This window comes from Lissotriton vulgaris, chromosome 3_1, assembly GCF_964263255.1.
Source record: "Lissotriton vulgaris chromosome 3_1, aLisVul1.2, whole genome shotgun sequence".
NCBI lineage: Eukaryota > Metazoa > Chordata > Amphibia > Caudata > Salamandridae > Lissotriton > Lissotriton vulgaris.
Window position 1 is genome coordinate 751,783,805 of NC_141689.1, and position 20,493 is coordinate 751,804,297.

Sequence of the window (20,493 nt, forward strand, 5' to 3'; positions counted from 1 at the left end):
GCCAGCCACTTGCCTCCTAAGAGGCAGCTCAGCTTTGAAGAGGGCCTGGAGCCCTCTCCTCTGCCAAAGCATTGGAAAAAGGAGGATAACGCCCCCAGTCCTCTCTCGGAGCCTGGGCTGCCACCACCCTCTCTCAGACCACTCTGACCTCCATCATCACCTTCCCCACCTCCTCTACACTCCACAGGGGTCACCACACTCCGACATGGATGAACACTTGACACGTATGACATGCTCCCACAGGGAGATCTCTGAGGCTCTTGCAATGTGGATTCACCTTGAGATGTGGATCTCCAGCGTTACCCTTATCGACCCTCCCCACCGGACAACAATACCTACTACCATGAGGTTCTAGGTAGGGCCTCTGCTTACCATAACATAGAAATGCATAAAGAGCCTGTGGAAGAGGATTTCCCATTTGAAACTGTAGCTTGAGCCCATCACTCCATGCAGTATTTTCCGATGCTGAAGGGAATGTTCAAGCTCGCTCCTGACCTCTTCAGGGCAAATGTTAAGTCCTGGGTTATTACCCGCCTGGTTGACAAGAAATATAAACCCTCCGCTACACATCCCATCTGCATTAGGGGCCAACTCCCACTGGATTCCTTAATGGTTCATACAGCTGGCAAGCAAATGCTCAGAGCACCAGAGATGCACCTCTGCCGGATATAGAGGGCAAAAGGATAGATGTGGGTGGTAAGTGCGTTGCAGCTCTATCTGCCAACCACTAGCTCATAGCCAGTTCCAGTGGTCTACTCTCTAGGTATGACCAGACCCACTGAGATGAAATGGTAGAAAGAACTCCTCTCCTAGTGGAGCAGCGTAAAAGAGGATGTGTAAATGTAAATGTATAGGCATTTATATAGCGCACTACTTACCCGGCGGGTCCCAAGGCGCTTCGAACGCTGCGAAAACCTTCCTGGCTTCCCTGAGAGATGGTCCCTTAATGGGTATCTCCAGGGTGAGACCAGGCATCCCCGGCGGTCTGGTGGGGCCGTTAGTGAAGATGAGGCAAGCTAATGCCCAGAGTTGCCGAGTGTGAACGCTGATCAGAGTGGGCACCGAGGCGAGAGAATTATCGAGTCCGCTGACCCTGGTCCAGAAACCTGCCGCGCCGGGAATCGAACCCTGGTCCCGGGCCGTCCTCTGCTCTCGGGTCTTTCCAGTGCTACAATCAGGTGTGCCCTGGATGCTTCGGACACCCCTGCTTCGGGGATTATTTTTAGTGTTCTCTACCAGCGTGCCTGGTCTGCGTCTCTGGCTTTAAGCCGAATGTTCAACCGCATCCCCTCAACCTGCCCTTTGATGGGGAACATCTGTTTGGGCATAAGGTTGACAAGATGGTGGAAAAAATCAAGAAAGCTACAGAGACGGCAAAAGTCATGGGTGACCTGCAGACGCCTACCTCAATGGGGTTCTTTTGCTGCTCAGCCTATTGCGGAGGATCCAAGACCTCCTCCCCTGAAGCCTACGCTTCCTTCCAACTTCAGCCTGCCCAACAAAGCTCCGTAAGAGTCTACTTCAGAGGTGCCTGTAGTTGAAACAGTGCTAAAGTTAGCAGCATAGGTGGCTCACCCAAAGGAGCCACTCAAGCCAAACAATGACTTGCCACTCTTTCCCCGACCACACAACACCTTTGGGGGGAATGATTTAGATGTTTTCCCCGCTTGGCAAAACATCACCTCAAACCCAGTGGGTATTAGACATCATTCATCAGTGTTACTGTCTGGTGCTCATCTCCACATCACCCAACATATCACCCCGCAGACACGTCCTCTCCCCTACACTTTCTTCTGGAAGAGGTCCAAGTGCTCCTTCTGGAAGAGGCTATAGAGCCTATGCCACAACGCCTACAAGGCCCAGGGGTTTATTCCTTCTACTTCCTCATTCCCAAAAAAGGACGGTTCCCCAAGGCCCATTCTAGGACCTCAGGCTACTGAATGAGTACATCCTGCCAGAAGCCTTTCACATGGTCACTCGTGAGGATGTCATTACACTGCTACAGCAAGGCGACTTCATGGCTGCACTCAACCTTAAAGAAGCCTGCTTCCACATCCCAATTCATCCGGCGCATCAGCGCAACCTCTGGTTTGTAGTAAGTGGTAAAGATTGCCAGTTCAAAGTGTTGCATTGGGGGTCACCACCGCACCTCAAGTTTTTACCAAATGGCTTGCTGTAGTAGCCACACATCTGCGAAGGCATGGCATCCATATATACCCATACCTAGATAATTGGCTGATAAACAGCTCATCGCAAAAGCAGAGCAATGCACATACTTAAGCAACAATAGACCTCCTTCATCAACTGGACTTTAACATCAACGCTGTAAAGTCCCATCTCCAGCCCATTTGAATTCAGCCATATTTAGGAGCCATCCTCAATGTGGAGGTCGGCAAAACCTATCCTAGTCTAACAAGAGTCCTGTCATTCTATATGTTGCTGCTTCTTTTTCAGCTAAATGTACAGGTCATAGTTTGGACAGTCATGCGCCTCCTGAACATAATGGACTCCTGTATCACCATAGCACCCCAAGCAAGATTGCATATGAGCCTGCTGCAGGAATACCTATTACATCAGTAGTCTCAGGCAGAGGGTCATTGAGAAGATCTAGTGTTGATCAGCTGCTGCACGTTTCACTCCCTACCGAGGTGAAGCACCAACAGCTTGTTGCAGTGCCGGCCCTTTCTCGACCCAGTTCTTCTGATCACCATTATAACTGACACATCTCTCAGTGGGTGGGTGGCGCATATACAAAACCTGACGGTCTAGGGTCAGTGGGATCCCTGTCACAAAGATCTCCATTTCAACTGTGAAGTTGGTAGCTGTTCATCTAGCCCTCAAGACCTTCTTCCCTCACATAGTCCTCAAAAGAGACATGACAGCCATGTATTAGATACAGCAGGGAGACACTCTATCTCCTCAACTCACTCTGCTAGCTCATTCCATCTTGCACTGGGTTCTCCACCACAGGATCCACCTGCTGATGGAATACCTCCCAGGAATAGGCTCCCCTGGCCTGTGTTCTTTCCCAAACCTGTACCTTTTTACCCACAATTGGCACATCTCTGGCCATAGGTAAGCCCCTTGTAAAAGGTACCATGGGTACTGTGACCAGGGAAGGCCTCTAAGAGCTGCAGCACCTATTGTGCAACCCTAAGGGACCCTGCCCTTAACCCCCACATAATGCCATTGCAGGCTGCTTGTTTAGGTGTAGAGAAAAGTGAACAGTCGACATGGCACACATCCCTGAGTGCCATGCCTGCAATCTACTAACTATGACCATGGTCAGTCACCCCTCTAGCAGGGTACACTAGACTACGGGTGGTGGTACAGTTGCATGAGCACTGTTCCCCTACAGTGTCTAAGTCCATTCTTAGACATTGTAAGTGAAGTAAAGCCATAAAGAGTATATGGTGTGGAAGCTGGTCATCACGCACTTCACAGCTCCATAATGACTTTACTGAACACTGGGAAGTTTGGTAGCAAACTTCTCAGCACATTAAACCCACACTGATGCCAGTATGGGATTTAATGTAAAATGCACACAGAGGGTGTTTTAGAGATTGAACCTGAAAAACTACCAGCCCTGGTGTTGTTCCTTATTGGCTGCCTGCCATTTGCCAACACCAGACAGGTTTCTGGACCCCTGGGTAGAGCGCCTCTGCTCTGTGGGCCCAGAAACTAAGCCCATCTTAGGCAGAGGTGTCATGCCTCCTCCTGCAGGATGGGCTGGGCCCATGAAGGGGAAGCTTCAAAGGCCTGCCTCCTTTGTAAGCTGTTCCTGCCTTTTGCTGCCCCAGTTCTGACTCCCATTTTGGGTTGGGTAGAATTGGTGAGAAAACCAAGTGAGAAATAGAGGTGTGGCCACCTTAGCTAAGCCCACCCATCAGGTGGGGGAGGCGAGGGGAAGCACAAATCTCAATCCCCTCCATCTTGAAAATGAGGGGATAGAGGCAACTACAGAGAGGCTCATGCCCCCTCACAATTGAGGGGGGCATAATAGGGGGTGTCCTCACCCCAAGGAAAGGATCTATTGGTCCTGACCTGCACACACCGGAAACACCCCTAGCTTTAGTATTTAGGGGGGACCCTGAACCTGACCTCTCTAGATTTCTGCAACCTACGAAGGAGGACGGAAAAAGTCACACAGCAGAGGAGAACGTATAGATGAACTGACTTGGTCCTATTGGCCCGTCTGTGGTGTCCAGAGATCCTATGCCAAAAGTCTGCTTGTCCTGCAGCCAGCTGCCTCTACAACCCCTTGGAGGATTGACTGCCTTCCACAAAGACCGGATCTCCGGCGAACAGTAGCTCCGTTCAAAATAAAACTCCAAAGACATCCTCTGAGCCTGCTGAGGATGAAGAAACTTGACTCCTAGAACCACCACTGAACCGTTGTCTACGTCACCTGCAGCCTCTGCTCTGAGACCCCCCTAACCCTGAGTGGCCCGGTAAGGTCAAACCTGGCCTTTAAAAGGCCCACCTGCATCGGACGCCCTGGAGAACAGGACCTGAGGTGCACCAATGTCCCAAACCCTCCAACTTTCCTGCCCTGCTGTTGGTCCCTCCTGTAAGACTTTTTGGACCTAGCCTGCAGCCAAAATCCAAAACTGGCAACCTCCCTAGGATTACATTGGCTCCCGACACCTCCTAAGCACCCTTCACCCAGGCGCCCCTGTGCTGCTGGTAGTGTGGACTTGGTGCCAACATGGGGCCCCCTTTGCCTGATCTTAACCCCAGGAGCTTGGCTCCCAAGACCGAGTATCCTGCCCGAAAACAGTCCCCAACTGAAGTGCCCCAGCCCCATTGGCTGACATCGGGGACCTGCAGTCTGCACCCGGCGGCCCTAGTGCAGCAGTTGGTGAAATTTGAGTGCCTAACTAAACATTGGGGAACCTTGGTCCTAAACCTCAAAAGTCATACTTACAGGTCATTTACTTACTTGTAAACCGTTAACACTCTTTTCCCCTTAGGAACCAATGTTAAGAGTTAATGTTGTGTCGAACTGTTGTTTGTATGAGAGACAAGTAACTGTGCTTTAAACTAAAACGTGTCCTACTTATATTTGTACTGTAGGATCCACAGTGTGATATCTGATATCTAGGAAAATAATTCCAAAGTGATCTCTATTTTAAACTGTTTTAAAAGCAAATGCACATTTATACCTAATTCAATTTCAACCACAACTGCATTTTCTTGTAAAGTTTTGCATTTGGAAGTATATTTAAATTACCTGGACCAATTCCTGCTCAGCTCTAGAAATAAAAAACAAGTTCTACCTTTTTTATACTTGCCTAATTGGTCTTGATTCTGTCTCTGAGTGTGTACCAACAGCCTTGATTGAGTGAATACAATAAAGGCTTAACACACCCTCCTGATAAGCCCAACTGCTTGACCACACTACCACAAAGAGAGCTTTTAGTGATTATCTGATTTAGGCTCTGCTATACCTCTGGGGATCCCCTGGACTTCATGCACACTATACCTTACTTTGTTATAATATATACAGAGCCAGCTTCCTACACCCTACAAGTGTAGCCAAACTTCACCTCCATTTGGCTACACTTGTCTGCTGTGGCTGCTTAGGCAACATGTCTCTCATCAGTATCCCACTCATTAAAGCTTTTATGGAGGGACTTGGAAGAGTCAGTTTGACAGTTTATTTATTTTATTGTTCAGTTACTTAAAACTATAACAATATATCAAATTCTAATATTAAAAGTCTTCTACACATAAAAATTTCATCTCCATTGAAACATAAAATCTTAGAAGATTATACAATTGTAAAATACTTTTCATATTATTAACATGATTTGACATTCAGTGCATGCTCATGAATTGATAGAAATTTAATCAATTTACAATTCATTTGGGGGCCATTGGAGTCCAGTCCACATATGATAGCTCTCCTGCACGATCTTATGCCTCTGTCCTTAAATGCTCGCCCAATATTGTGGTTCGTGCTAGTTGCAATGTCTTACAGTGACATACAAGATGAATGAAGTCTTCTTTTTTATAACCACAATGCCGGCAATTATCGTTTCCTTTTGGTTTCCAGTGAGGGGCTTCCGCAAGAGTAGGGAACTGTCCGAACCTTAATGTTATTAATTTCCTCTTTACGTAAATGGAAATGATAGAGTCCAGATAGGCCTCTTGTTTCAAGGTTTTATAAGTACTAATCCGTGTCCACGAGTGACTCCTTGTTCGAAAAAGATCTTTATCGGTCAATAATGATTGGAACTTTGCAGCTTTATTTATTATTAATTTTAATTCTTGGTAAGGCATTTGTTTTCTCCACAGCTCTCTTGTATATGCCATCTTTAAGGAGTGTTCAAGAAATTTGTATGCTGGTGAATATTTATCTTGATCCATTTCCTGCCAGGATTCGTTAAGACCGTTTTTTTTTCTACGTTTTGATTTATTTGATACCATACTTTAATGTATATGTAGAGCCTTCACAATGTTTCATTCATTAGCCCAAACTCCAAGCGCATTTGAGCTGGTGAGGCAGTCTTCGGAAGCAGAAGAAACGTTTTGTAAATGCGTGTAATTAGACTGTTTAAGGTTTCTGTATCATTTCCATGCATTGCAGCACTGGCATATGATACTGTTGGCAGTGCTTTGGCTGACATTACCATTAACTATGGTTTCAGAGACAGACCTTCCAACTTCTATGCAAGGGTTTTGAGGGCGAATATTAGGGCCCCTTCTCGTTGTTTCATGTATTTTTTCTGATCACGAAACAAAAGTTTGTCGTCAATATAAAAATCAAAATATTTATAGCATGATACCTTCTCCAACAGATTTCCTTTTAATCGAATTTGTTGAGTCGAAGCTGTGTGATTTGTAATAAGCATTGTTTTGGTTTTTGTGAGATTTAACTCCAGGTTATTTGCCGACAGAAATTCGGAGAGTTCGTTTAGTAGTCTTGTCAGGTCAAACTTAGGAGAACAATATCATGTGCATAAGCCAGATGTGATAAATGTAGTTTTCCTAATTTAGGTGAGTGTGAATTAATTCCATCTAGCTGTCTTGAAAGGTCTGAAATAAATAAATTAAAAAGGTGCGGTGCTAGTACGCACCCCTGCTTTAGCCCCATGTTGGTGTGCACTTTGCTTGATAGTCTGGCTCCATTTCCAAGTTTCATGCGTACCCGGGTATCTGTGTAAAACAGGAGTAGACCTTTTAATATCCTGTCAGGTATGCCCCAGGATTTTAATTTGGACCACATTAGTTTCGGATCGAAACTGTCGAAGGCAGCTTTCAGGTCGATGTAACACAGATGGAGATCTTGTTTTCTGTTTTTGCATCTTTCTGCGATCAACGAAAGCGACAAAATATTTGTAGTTGTTCCGATACCCTTCCTAAATTCAGTTTGATTGATTGGTATTTGGTTCCACACACTAGACCATTCAGCTAGATCTTTAAGGATTAACGAGGCAAAGTATTTGGCTGCAACATCCTGTAAGGCGATAAGCCTATAATGTTTTGGATTCGATCTTTCCCCTCCTTTGTAAATTGGGGTGATGTTTGATCCTTGCCAGCTTTCTGGAATTTGATTGAGCAATTCTACATCAGCATCTAGTTTCCAGAGTATTGGGCTCCAGTACTCTGAGTCATATTTAAAAGTAGCCTGGGGAATGCCGTTTGGACCGGGGGCACCATCGCTTTTGCCTTTCTTTATTATGTTAGTTATTTCTTCTGTTGAGTAGTTTACTGCAGTGATCTGCAATTTCGTTCCTTATTCAATAGTGGACCTCACAGATGGTAAATAAAAGTTGTCCATGTCATGGGGTTGTTATTCTTTAAATTTATCCTTAAGGAATTTAACCCACTCCTGCATATGCGCTATTTAGAGGTCTCTTCAAGTTGTTTATGGTCTGCCAGAATTTATTTAAGTTTGAGTGTCTTAAGTCATAAATTAGTTTTGTTCGGAAACTCTCTGCTTTCTCTTTAAGTTTCCATATTCTTTTTTTAAATTGTATTCTCATTTGTTGGAATGCTTCCCAGCCTACACCCTTGGATTTATCCTGCCGCAATTTCCTTTGAGCTCTTCTTAGTTCTTTTTTTAATGCTTGCAGATCTTTTGGTAGATTTCTTGTCCGGTCATTGCTTTGGACCACAATTTCCACCACTTTCATAGTTTTCGCTGGTTTATCTAGAAATAGCGACCAGGCTTGTATTCTGCTTATGGGTTCTGTGGTTAACTCGGCCAGGATGTTCTTTATTGTTAAGAATAAATTTGTTTTATTCATATTTGCCCATTTCAGGCCTCTTAGATTAGCAGAGGTAAGTTGGCCCTCAGGCAAGTTGGTGGGTCGGTGGGTTGATTTCTTGGTGTGTCTAAATTGAAGATGACATGCTGTATTGAGTGATCACTCAAAGGGGTAAACTCTATGTAGAAACGAGCTAATACCAATAATAAGGGAAGAGTTATAAGTGTGAAGTCTAACATTGAATGAGCCCTTGAACAATAATATGTTTTTTCAGGGGGGCGATCTTCATCATTTCTTCTGTTGAGGACTCGCATTCCTTGAAATTCAATATCTGTAACTACTTGGAAGAGTCATTCCTCCCTGGTTGCCTATGGCCCTGGAATCTTAACATTGTCCTCACCAGACTTAGCGCCCCCGTTTGAGCCCCTCCAGTCATGTCCTTTATAGTTTCTCTCTGGGAAGGTAGCTTTCCTAGTCGCCATCACATCACTAAGGTGTGTAATTGAGATCCACGCCTTAACCTTGAAAGAACCTTTCTTTCAGGTTCATAGAGATATGGTTCATCCTTCACACCAGCCCTGAATTTCCTCCTAAGGTAAGGTTATAAAACTTAGTTTTCTTTCCACAACCTGACACAGTTGCAGAATGGGCCGTTCATACATTGGACCTCAAACGAGCCATAATGTACTGGTTGGACAGAACAAATCCCTTTAAAAAAAAAACGGTTTGTTGCTTTTTCTGAACCACATAAGGGAAGGCTTTATCAAAATCAGGCTTAGTCAGATGGATAGTTGAATGCATTCAAACCTGTTACCCAAAAGCTAAAAGTGTTTTGCCTGCTGCTCCTAGGGCCCACAATACCAGAAAGAAAGGGGTCTCTATGGCTGCCTTTTGGATCCCCATAGCGGATATTTGTAAAGCAGCTACTTGATCTACACCACACACTTTCACTAAGCCCTATTGTGTAGATGTATTGGTTCACCAACATTCAAATGTTGGTCAGGCTGTACTTCGTACACCCTTTCAGTCTTCTTACATCTACAGGGTAGTCACTGCTTTACAGTCTATGCGCAGCATGTGTATCTACAGCCACACATGCCTCAAATTGAAAATGTTAGTTACCCTGTAAGGATATGTTCATGGCATGTAGTGCTGTAGATTCACATGCCCTCACCCTCCTCCATAGATGCCTCTAGCTGTTGCAGTTACCATTCCTTCCTACTTCCCTTGCATGCTCATCTTTTTGTCTCTCTCTCTCCTTTGTCACTTTGCTCCAGCTTTATCCTACCCCTCTGAACAGAAAACAATCTAACAATGGAGCCGATGACTGTGCGCATTGCAAGCAACCGTTGGAGTCACAGTACCTTGTGACTCGAGAAGAATTCTTCAAAGAAATAAAACGTACACACATTTGGGCCCATAACTAGATGGCAGGCGTTGGCCCAGCATTTGAATATACAGCACTAGATGACACAAACAGATGGGTACAGGTAAGTACAATATTTTATCTATATATCTATATTTACTGAAAAAAACATAGGTTTCAGGGATGTTCTAGTTAGAAATAAGATTTTAAAAAACCTTAGAAATTCACTGAAAAAACCATAGGTTTTAGGGGTGTTATAGTTAGCTGGACATTTCACTCGTACAAAACCATAGAAATTCCTCCGATATAGTTAGTTCTGCAAACTATAACTCGTGCGCCCTCAATGCACTGCTGATGATGTCACATATTACATCATTCATGACATGGTCAGTGACATCATTGATGACGTCACTGATGTGGTGGGCTAGTTGGACCCCAGGGGGAATTAATTCCCCAACGTAAAACAGACGTGTTGGCACACATGTCACCTCAGGCCCCAACCCCTCCCTTCACCACTGTGCAAACGTGCCCCGTGGCGCGTTTTAAGTTGGAGGATTAAGTCCACCTGAATCCTGAGGGTCCCTGGGGTCCAACTCGCCCACCAGGTACCTCCAGTAAGTGCCACAGAGCTGCGTTGCAGAGAGGTGTAAAAAGGGGCGTGGTTTTAAACACCTCTCTGCAAAGCAGCTCCCTGGCACATACTGGAGGTACCTGGTGGGCTAGTTGGCCCCCTGTTACCCTCAGTATTCAAGGGGAATTATTTGCCTAACTTTAAACGCGCCAGGGCGTGCGTTTGCCGAGTGTTGCAGGTAGGGGGCGGGGCCTAGCCGCGATGCCGGCTTTTAAAAAAAAAAAAAAAATTAAGAAGGGGGCTGTGTGTCCACCTTTCTTTACCCTTTTTTTGGGCCCTGGGGACCCCATTTCCCGGGGCATGGCCACATTCTAATTATTATTTTTATGGAGGGGGGCTGCATGGCCCCCCTCCTGAGGCCTCTATTGGCCCCGGGGACCTCATCCCCCGGGGCCGGCCTTGATTTATTTAAAAATATTTTGGGTAGGGGGCCACTTCTGGCCCTCTCCCTTGGGGATTGAGGGGGGGGCCCCAATTCCCCCACGGGAGCCGGAATTGCTTATCCACATGGGGAGCTGCTAACATGCAGCTCCCCGTGTGGAAAAGCAATCTGCTTTGCTTCATTGAAGCGAGAGCAGGATTCCCTCCTCTGGCTTCAATAAAGTAAAGCTCCCGCCCGGTAATTGCAAACATCAGTGTCCCGGGGGTGGGCCCCCCGGGACCCTGCTGGAGCTGGCCCTGGGGGGGTGGTGGTCCCCAGGGCCATCACTGGCTCCCAACCATTGCACAGCCCCAGGGGTCGTGGTCCCCGGGGCTCGGGGTCCGTATCGGACCCCCAAAGTTTAATATTAGTGCCCTGGGGAGGTGGCGGTCCCTGGGGCGTGTTGGGGGGCTTGATTCCCCCCCCACACAGGTTTACTTATTTTTTATAAAAGCCCCGGGGGTGGCGGTCCCGGGGCAGAGGGGGAGCCATGTGCCCCCACAAATAATGAATAAAAGCCCCGGGGGTGGCGGTCCCCAGGCCTTGGGGGGCCTTTGAGGCCCCTCCATGCATTTACAATTAGCCCTGGGGGTGGCGGTCCTCAGGTCGGCGGGGGGGGCTGCGAGCCCCCCGCATCTAATTAATCAAGCCCCGGGCAGGTGGCAGTCCCCGGACATTATGGGGGGGATTCGGGCCCTCCCACACTTTTTTATCACTGCCCCCCGGGACCTGGCCTACCTGTGGGCTTCAAACCAACGTAGCGCCGGAGTCCACGCACCCAGCACGAATTCGGCCGATTTCTTTTGTTTAAATGCTTTTTTGGGCCTGAGCAGGCCTAGGGGGTCAGTGTTTCTACCCTGCCCCTTTCCTTGTTTTTCGTGTTTGTTTTTCGCTTTTCATTTGTCTCAGAGCCTCTTTATTATTTTTGCTTCTTTTATTTAATAAAAAACAAACATACATTTGGCAGTTTCATTCAGTGCTAGCGTTCCTTATGAGAGGTATTTTGAACCACATCTGTTCAAATGTTGTCTTTAAAATGGCCATTACATCAGCCAGGAGAGTTGGAAAAATCCAAGCCTTATCCATTCACCCTACATACTTACATATGAGAAATCCGAAGTATCTCTTACAGCGAATCCACCCCTGATGGTGAAGCTTCTTTTGTATTTTTACCTGAATAAAAAGATATTACTTATTCCTCCCCTTACCGCCCCACTAATCTGTCTGACAGATGCCTGCTTTCTTTAGATATTAAACATTGTCTAAAATTCTATACCGACAGAATTATGTTTTTCAAGATCTCAGGTGAGTGCTCCAATCGTATCCTTCTATCACCTCAAATAAAATGCTTTATTTGTTATGTTGCATGAATAGCTCAATAATATGAGCAGCTCAGCCTCTGTGGGAAGTAGAAATTCTGGGACTCTGTCTTAATGGCAAGAGTCTGAATCACTGAAAGAGGTGAGTAGACTGCATGTACTGTAAGGCTATTATCAATCTTGTTTGAGAGTATTGATGCACTATTGTGTTAATATGGACTACCAAGGATTCCCATCATGACCACAGTAAATATTCAGGGATGTGAATTCACAAAAGATACCAAAGTTGGAGAGCAGTAGTTAAGGTTAAGAAACATTCACCTATTTAACACAAACTGGAGTAATTTTTGTTTCACCATTGTGTCTCACACACAGTTTTGTTTAAACAATACTTAAGGAAGCCCTTTGTGTAACCAAAACCATAAACCATAATTCTTGTCTGTTTCCAATTTGGTAGGTTTGTCTACGAGTCATTTTGCCTGGGCTTTTCATTCAGTAGCAGAGGAGGAGTTGCTGAACATGCTACCTGCAATGCAGAAAGGGAACCTGACCTGGCCCGAACTCAGGGCTATGGGAGTGGGCTGGTGGGTCCGAAACACACACAGTTTACGCCGATGCATCGAAAAGGTATGCATACATTGCAGTTTTGAAAGAGTTTTGGACAGTATTCTCTTTTCCTAAATATTTTACCTACCGTAATAAAGTAAAGGCGCCATACTAAAAAGCTGGTGTGCTCTGTGTCCGAAAAACTCTCTAGTCATGTCCCTTTTGAGAACTCTGTATCCAAGGTTGGACACACTCCGCAAACATGAGTTTTATTAGAACAGTAGTCCTGTAATAAAAAGAAAGACCTAACTTGATAATGATTGGAAAAGTCATAAAGGTCATCGTTCCTTCTATTTAACTATGATTTATTAAGTATTCTCATATTAAGAGAGAAGGATTAATTGGCTGGTATACCATGCTAGGTGGACTGTAAGGTTATTAGAACTTAGGCCAATTCTCACCAGCGCCCAGAAAAATGTCGGGAGAGGCTCAGCTGCTTCCCATGTAGTTAAACTGTAAAATGTGATTGCATCTTAGACTGCACAGTGGTTGCATGTGCTCTGTGCATGGCTCGATCGGTTAACATGTTTTAATATTTCATGATGTCTCGTCCATCCTTCCAAACTGCATAGATTTTTAAAATATACTGTGCAGACAGCGTACCAGTTTGCATTTCCCTAAGAGGCTGTTGAGACTACCTTCTTTGTCTTTTCATGGCATTTTGTCTTGCCATTTTGCTCAGATGCAAGCCGATAAAGCACAATTGGAGACTGAAATCTGTTGGACTGGAATACATAAAATAGTTTCTGAAGTCACAGTTCAGGGCATATAGTCAATGCCAGCAACATATTCATTTTCCAGGACAGTAACAGTTGCTACATCAGGAACAACAACCTAGAGAGATGAAGGTTCACAGCTGCCTTCTGTGGCTCTGTATTAGCCTCCACACAGAAACCAAGGACTCCTTGTCTCTACCATCCGGTAGCTTTGTGAAGGGGAAGGAGGATAATTTCCAAACATTTACGCACTTGACAGAGAATAGAAAGACAGTTGGGTGCTGAAGAATATTAAGTTTGAATACAGAATACAATTTATTTCTTCTCTTCCATTCCTCAGAGGCCGCCTATACCCTAACAGTTCAAGGGTCTGATCGAGAGGGTAACATTCTTCCTCCCAAAAAGGCAATTACTGAGAAGGTTCCTGAGTTCTAGAGGAGCAAAAATATCTATTCATGCTACCTTTTTGTCCAAATGGAAAGTTCCAGCATGGAGTTTATCCCATTTTGCACCCAAACATCATGGTTGCTTGATGGTCTTCATTATATTATTCCACATTTACCCAAGGGTACTGAACACCCACCAAGGTACAAAATAAATATTGTGTTCTCCACACTGGTCTGATGTGCATGGCAGTAGTTTTAGTAGTCCTGCAGAAGAAAGGTGTGTTTATCTGCCCGCGTTTGAATGACTGGTTGTGAAAGCCAGTTTAACATTAAAAAAACAAATAAATATGGAGACTACTCTGGATCACCTATCGATGCTATGTTTTCTCAGCTCAGTAAAATAGGTTTTTCAACTGGTAGAAAAGATACTATACCAAGGAGCCACAATAGACACATAACTGGTAATTAATAAATCATTTGAAGGAAAGATTGTCATTAATACATTTGGCAATTCTCTATCTGAGTACAACTGTAGCTCAATTTCTCAAACAAGTCTCATGTCTTGTGCAGCTGGGACTCATGCATCTTTCTTATGTCCACGGCCAGACTGCATGTGCAACAATTGCAGGAATGCCTAGAAGACTCAGTGGTGCCAGAAGACTGGGAATGAGAGGAGCTGATAAGATTGTCCAGCTCAGCCACTAAGTCCTACTCTTGCTTGTGTAAGATTGTGAACATATTACGGGCAGTACCTTGTCAGAAACCTGCTAGACGGATCTCATGATTGATGTGCTGATTGAAAGGTGGGGCGCTCACATGGCAGACCACACAACTCAAGGCATATGTTCTTCAATGGTGAAACTGTACCACATCAACACGTGGGAACTGAAAGTGATTCACCTTGCTCAAAAATGTATTTCTTCATCCTTCTTTTCATCCTCATCTGCAATATCAGTGATACTTCAAACAGGCAAAACAACAGTGATGCATTATCTGAACAAACAATTAGGAACAAGGTCAAGAGAGGCATAATCAAACTGACATTGACTAGAAATCACTCCCTCATGGCTGTCAGTCTTCTGTTTCTATTTAATAGGAAAGCAGGAACCTTTTGGACAAGCATTAGTTTTGGGAAGTGTTCCAGAGGTGAAAGTGATACATTCCAAAATCATAGTTATGGAAAGAAAATCTGGTAGGCTATAATTCACACTGCCTCCAACTCTCGTCTGGGAAAGATATGTTTTCGGCAATGATCTTGAGTGTAAGCCAATTTTGCTATGGTTTAAGGAGAGAGTTCAAGCACTGTGGGACTGGTTAGCAGTGATCAAATGTGCAGGGGTCTATAACAGGCAAAAACAAAGTCATCTAAAAGTTAGGGGAGAACCACACCCAGGATGCCATGTCTAACAGTAACTGTCATAGGTTGGCGTGTATCATATCTAAGACCTGGCCTATTTGCCAAAGGACCATTAGCATTACACTGAAATCTGTACATTCACACATTCATATATATAGGCCGTAAGGCAAAGTTATCTGAAGAAAACAATATTAGAATGCAAGAATCGTTTCTAATCATAGCTGTTAATTAATCTGTAGTAAAATTTTCTTTCCATTTTACAAAATGTGTCAAATTAATGTATGGAATTTACTGTGATTTTCAAATCTGTAAGATAATGGAAATTGGTCCATGTTGCCTGCTGCACAGAGTATTTCGAAAGCATTAACTTTATCAGGTACATGCAAGCAAAGAACAAGGTTCCTAATCTACAGATCCTGCCATACTTTCAAAGTGACTTTATTTGGTGTTTAAATCATAAAAGTACAGCAAATGAGAAAAGCATTCAAAATATGATTAAATATATATAAAACCATTTTAGAATACAAAAATAAAAACAGTGCATAACAGATAATCCCATATAGAAGGGAGAACCTTCCTGGTTCCAAAAGTTCAAAACATGTCTTTATAGCATCCAATTCATTGTATATAAAATTTTAAGAAAACAGCACACAAGTAAAGAGGGCCTTGAGCAACTCCAGCCCCTCTAGATTCCAAGAAAAGAGGCATTACTGGGAAAATCAAGGGAAAGTTAACCTCCCTGATTCCATCTTTTCATTTAATTCTAGAATGGCTTTCCAGCATTTATGGCAGTGGTCTTCAAACTTATTGATGCGAAACCCCCCCATCAAACTTTTTTAGGCGTAAGGATCCCCTCCAGACAAACATTTCTAAAAACCTGATAGTCCTAATCATTGGCATCCATAAATGTTCTCTAGCGAAATGGTCATTCTATGATTGCACTTCGTTAGTACCAGTTTAACACTCAAATATAGCAATACGCAATAAAAGGGTGACCAGTACAGCTTTACAAAGGGCCTTCTACAGAGCGGCAAACCCTGTTGCTGCTTTTTAGTAACTTTAAAACCTTTTGTTAAAATCAGCAGATCATGTGGTAGATGATGGATTATGTGATGCAAATCTCTAGTTATGCTAAAATCGTTACTGCTGCACAATCACATAATTTCCATGACCCTTGGTATAATAGCTGTAATGCATGAGCTGCAACTTTATTGCACGGCATTAGAGGAAAACCATACTATATTTCATGGGATGCTGACAGCTTGGCGTTTACACCTGTATGTAACTGGAGGTAGCTGAACATCATTCATCATAATTAAAACATGCATACAATTTTTAGGTCTTTCACCGTCGGGTAGCTACTTATAAAATAACAAGCAGCCTCAATGAATAATAAATACATTTTAAAAAGTTGTTATTCAGTGGGAAATGCACTATAATAAATTATGAAACCTCTATCCGTTAATGCACTGCAAAAGTCTGTTTGGAATCGGAGAGCCACATAATTAAATCATGGTTGGTGCAGTGTAGAATAGTGATTTGTGTATTTTTAGTGCTATGAGGTCACAGCCTTTGACAGAAAGCACTGTGAATATGTGAGTCTTTATTTTATACTTGCATTACACACAGTATAAGATAGACGGCAACAAAATGTGAAAAATGTTGTACGATAAAATAGCACTTCCAAAATATACGGGCTGCTCCCAAAATATAGGGGCTTATTTATAAGCCCCTTGCGCTGCCTGTGTGTCATTTTTTATGACGCTCTGGTTGCGCAGAGAGCAGATATCTGCGAGGCCACGCAAAGTCACTATGTGTAGCTTTTCATGGCCTTCTAGACGTGGTGTATGGCATTGTAGCGCAATTCAGTGCATTGCTTTACACTGCGTCAGGGTGTGTCCCACTGGTGTTGCGGTGGGGTTTTCCATGGGTTTTGACACATTCCCAGATTTACAAGGCTCTGTAAACCTGAGGATGCGTCAAAATTTTACTTTGCCCCATGGAATGAGTAGCGAGGAGAAATATCTTTATTTCTCCTCAATTGTTTCCTCTTTTTATGTGTAACACACCTACAAAGAGGGAAAGGCCTCCATGGGTTGTTTTGTTGTAGGAAGGCATACCTTCTTGCACAAAAACAATCCTGCCAACAATGCAGACACCATTACACCATGGTGCAAGGGTGCCTGTGTTGGCGCTAGGCACCACATTGTGCACCCGCAGAAAGGACAGGAGTGCACCGTATCTTATAAATACAAACCATTCCGGCCCTTTTGAATTGGCATAGGGTAGCGCAGCAAAAATACTTAAGGAGCTGTGCTACATCATTTCATTGTAAATGAGACCCATAGATTTTTAGTAATATCCAGACCCTATGTAATGCAATTTTTTTTACATAACTGTCCCTTCAACACATTCTCAAAGACAGTAAGCGCTATGTAAATGCAATAACAATTAAAAGCAAGCACTTGGCAGCTCAGTAAACTCTGTGCACTACCACTCAAAAAGCTTCAGTTGATATGATCAATTAACTGCAACAGCACTCTCCTGTCCTGAGAAATCCAAGCCAGGCAGACTGCTGAACACACCTTTCTGCTAGTGTGTTGGAAATCCTTTACATTTGCAGATTAACTTGTTGTGCCCATTTGCATTTCTTTCAGGCCAGCAACACACTGGTAGAAAGGCGTGTTTAGCTGTGTGTCTGACTTCGATTTCTCAGCACATGAGTCCCTAAATAGCACTCTGGGAAAAGCATTTTAAGTACTGGTGACCATCTGGGACGTTTTCTTTTAGCAAATGAAACGCGCGACCCACTTTCCATGCCTCCATGGACCCCCTGGGGGTTGCACTCCACAGATAGAAAACCTCTGATCTATGGTCTGTTGCCTTATCATGTTCGCTTTAATACTTCGCAACTGTACAGACCATGGATTCCTTAGACTCTGCTTGCAACTACACACTGCCTAGCCTCCAGTTGCTTACAAATGGGTAGAATCCAGTTCGACCTAGGTTTTGCATGTCCCAGGCAAAACAAAGAAGTGTTGAGGGTTCTCATCAGGATACTGACATATCGAATAAGCCGTACTATGGTCCAATTTGGCCAAAATTTGTAACCCTAAACACTTTCTCATCAACATTTTCTTGCCAGTAATTATAACGGTCTTCTCTAAATGATTCTAGGAACTGTTATGACTGTATGCCTTAATGACAAGTAATCCAATTTTCTAAATGTTTCAGGTTCATTCAAATAATAATAAGCAAAAATAAACACATTTGTTTTTAAATGATGTAGGACTACCAATGGGCGAGGTCAAGTAATTCTTCCTTTGTGTAAAATTTACTATTTCTTTTTGAGCAGTTGACTGTTGGATAAAATGATGTCCATATTGATTAAAAATGACCATCTCTTTCCAACTGGTGGCACCTTGATAAGGATCTTCATTGTCTAATAAGGCATATGATTTGAGCTTGTCTGTGTTAATACGCGATTAATTTACAAAACGACCTAGCGTTACAGACTCATCAAATGGGTTTCTCAAAACACAGGGAATTTGCATCATGTCACTTGGGTCGAAATCTGGTACAGCACTTTTTCCCCACAGAGTATGCACAGTGATGCTAACAGAATAAGTGTCTCTTTTCTCTTTGTGAAAAGAAGTGTGTGGTTTCAAATCTTAGACCACAGTAGGTGGTGTAAACCTTCCTAGAAGATAGTGCCCTTGCACCATAAAGAACATTATTATTAGTAGGGTCACCCACAAAGGTAAGATGAAATTGCAACAAATACCTAGATGTAGGACCATTGTGTGTGGAAGCACATATCGCTGCACCACCAACAAGTAAGAATCCATCTATAATGTTGATTGATTCTGGATATGAAAGTTTTATGCTGTTCCTAAATATATTGTTAATCAGAACTGTCCGGGCGGTCAGGTTCATCAACCCCTCACATCGCAATTTCTTGCAATGGATCCATTTCATTCTTAGTTGATTCTCTTTGTGGCAGTCATGCACAGTAATAGTAAATGTTGAAGTAGCACCAGAATCCATTGATGTCACTAGCGCCACTTTCAATCTGCATTTGTTGTTGGGTTTAAAGTTGGAGAGATTGCACGCTCACCTGTTTTTGAGCCGTGGATGAGGATTTCCATTCTGTTGTACTCTTCTTGTGGAGACTTCACAGAAGCAAGCAGCTCTGCAGGTTTATGTTGGAAGAACTTTGGCGAAAGCGGTCGTCCACTTAACAGAATTAGTTACATAGTAATGCATTGATGTGATTGTGCAGCTTCTTTTGTCTGGGATTTCCTTGTATAGTCATAAGCACTTGAATAGTCTCGCCCACGTGTGGGGATCCCGCTGCACTTCCTTAGATATAGAAGTGGATATTTTTCATCTTTCTTTAGGAAGGCCTGCAAAGATACAAGAGATAGAAAAGACAATAATGCAGCCTAAATAACTAGGCTACACTGGCCAAAACTTCATCCTAAAGTGAAAAAGATAGCCAGAAAACTCATATTTAGCAATTTTTATGGAGTTTAATACACAGAGAAAAATCCCCTTCACAAACCTCCTTTTTTCATGATAGAGATAAAAGGGCTGGACAGAGTAGCCCCATAGGGTGCCATTATACGTCTCAAAATAGAAGCTGTGCCTTTAAGAGTCTCCAGAGACCACCAGTATACCATGATGCACAGCCAGTGCCAGTTCCTTAAGTTCAATAGTAGGGGATTTCCATGTATAGTCTTAAGCACTTGAATAGTCCCACCCATGTGCGGGGACCCTGGAGCACTTCCTTAGATATATCTTCTTAAGTGGTTATTTTTCACCTTTCTTCAGGAAGGCCTGCAAAGACACTTACAAGATAAAGACAATAATGCAGCCTAACTAACTAGGCTACACTGGCCATTTCCTAATCTTGAAGTGAAAAAAAAAAGCCAGCAAAAATACATTTTACAACTATATGGAGTTTAATACACCGAAATACACCTTCGACTCGGGGCTCTGGATAGAAATGGCATTGACGTTCCACGTCGAGGAGAACATCCTCAAAAGAGGTTGTGGAACCTGGGGTGAGACTCTCTCGTTCACCGTCGGGAGACCCTCCTCCACATAGGTCGCTGCGAGAACAACATTGACGCACCACCGCCGATCGACCATCGTCGGTCGTCGTCGAGGAGTCACCGGTGCTTGCTGTCGAGGAGTCTCCGGCGCTCGCTGTCGAGAAGTCATCTACGCTCGCCATCAAGAAGTCACTGACGGTCGCCCTCGAAGAGTCACGGGCGGTCAACATCCATAAGACACCTTCGATTTTCTACTCGATCGATGTTGAGCCAGTCGACGTCAAGAGGAAGTTCTCGGTCGAGACGACTTTGAAGGTCGCAGTCGACAAGTAGATCAACGTCAAGGGGGGAAGCTGGATCCAATGGTGAATATATGGCTCCTTCCTTACTTCAGGTGGCTAGTAAAAAGAGGAGGTTA

At 43.9% G+C, this 20,493-nt stretch overlaps 1 protein-coding gene across 2 annotated transcripts in view; it reads left to right on the forward strand.

Moving 5' to 3' along the window:
- Positions 1–20,493, forward strand: part of DMXL1 (Dmx like 1) — a 2,236,090-nt gene that overhangs the window by 990,564 nt on the left and 1,225,033 nt on the right. For both annotated transcript variants that reach the window (XM_086961064.1, XM_086961065.1), the window contains exon 20: positions 12,411–12,580. In XM_086961064.1, coding sequence (XP_086817190.1) covers positions 12,411–12,580 — 170 coding nt within the window. The remainder of the gene's footprint in view (positions 1–12,410; positions 12,581–20,493) is intronic.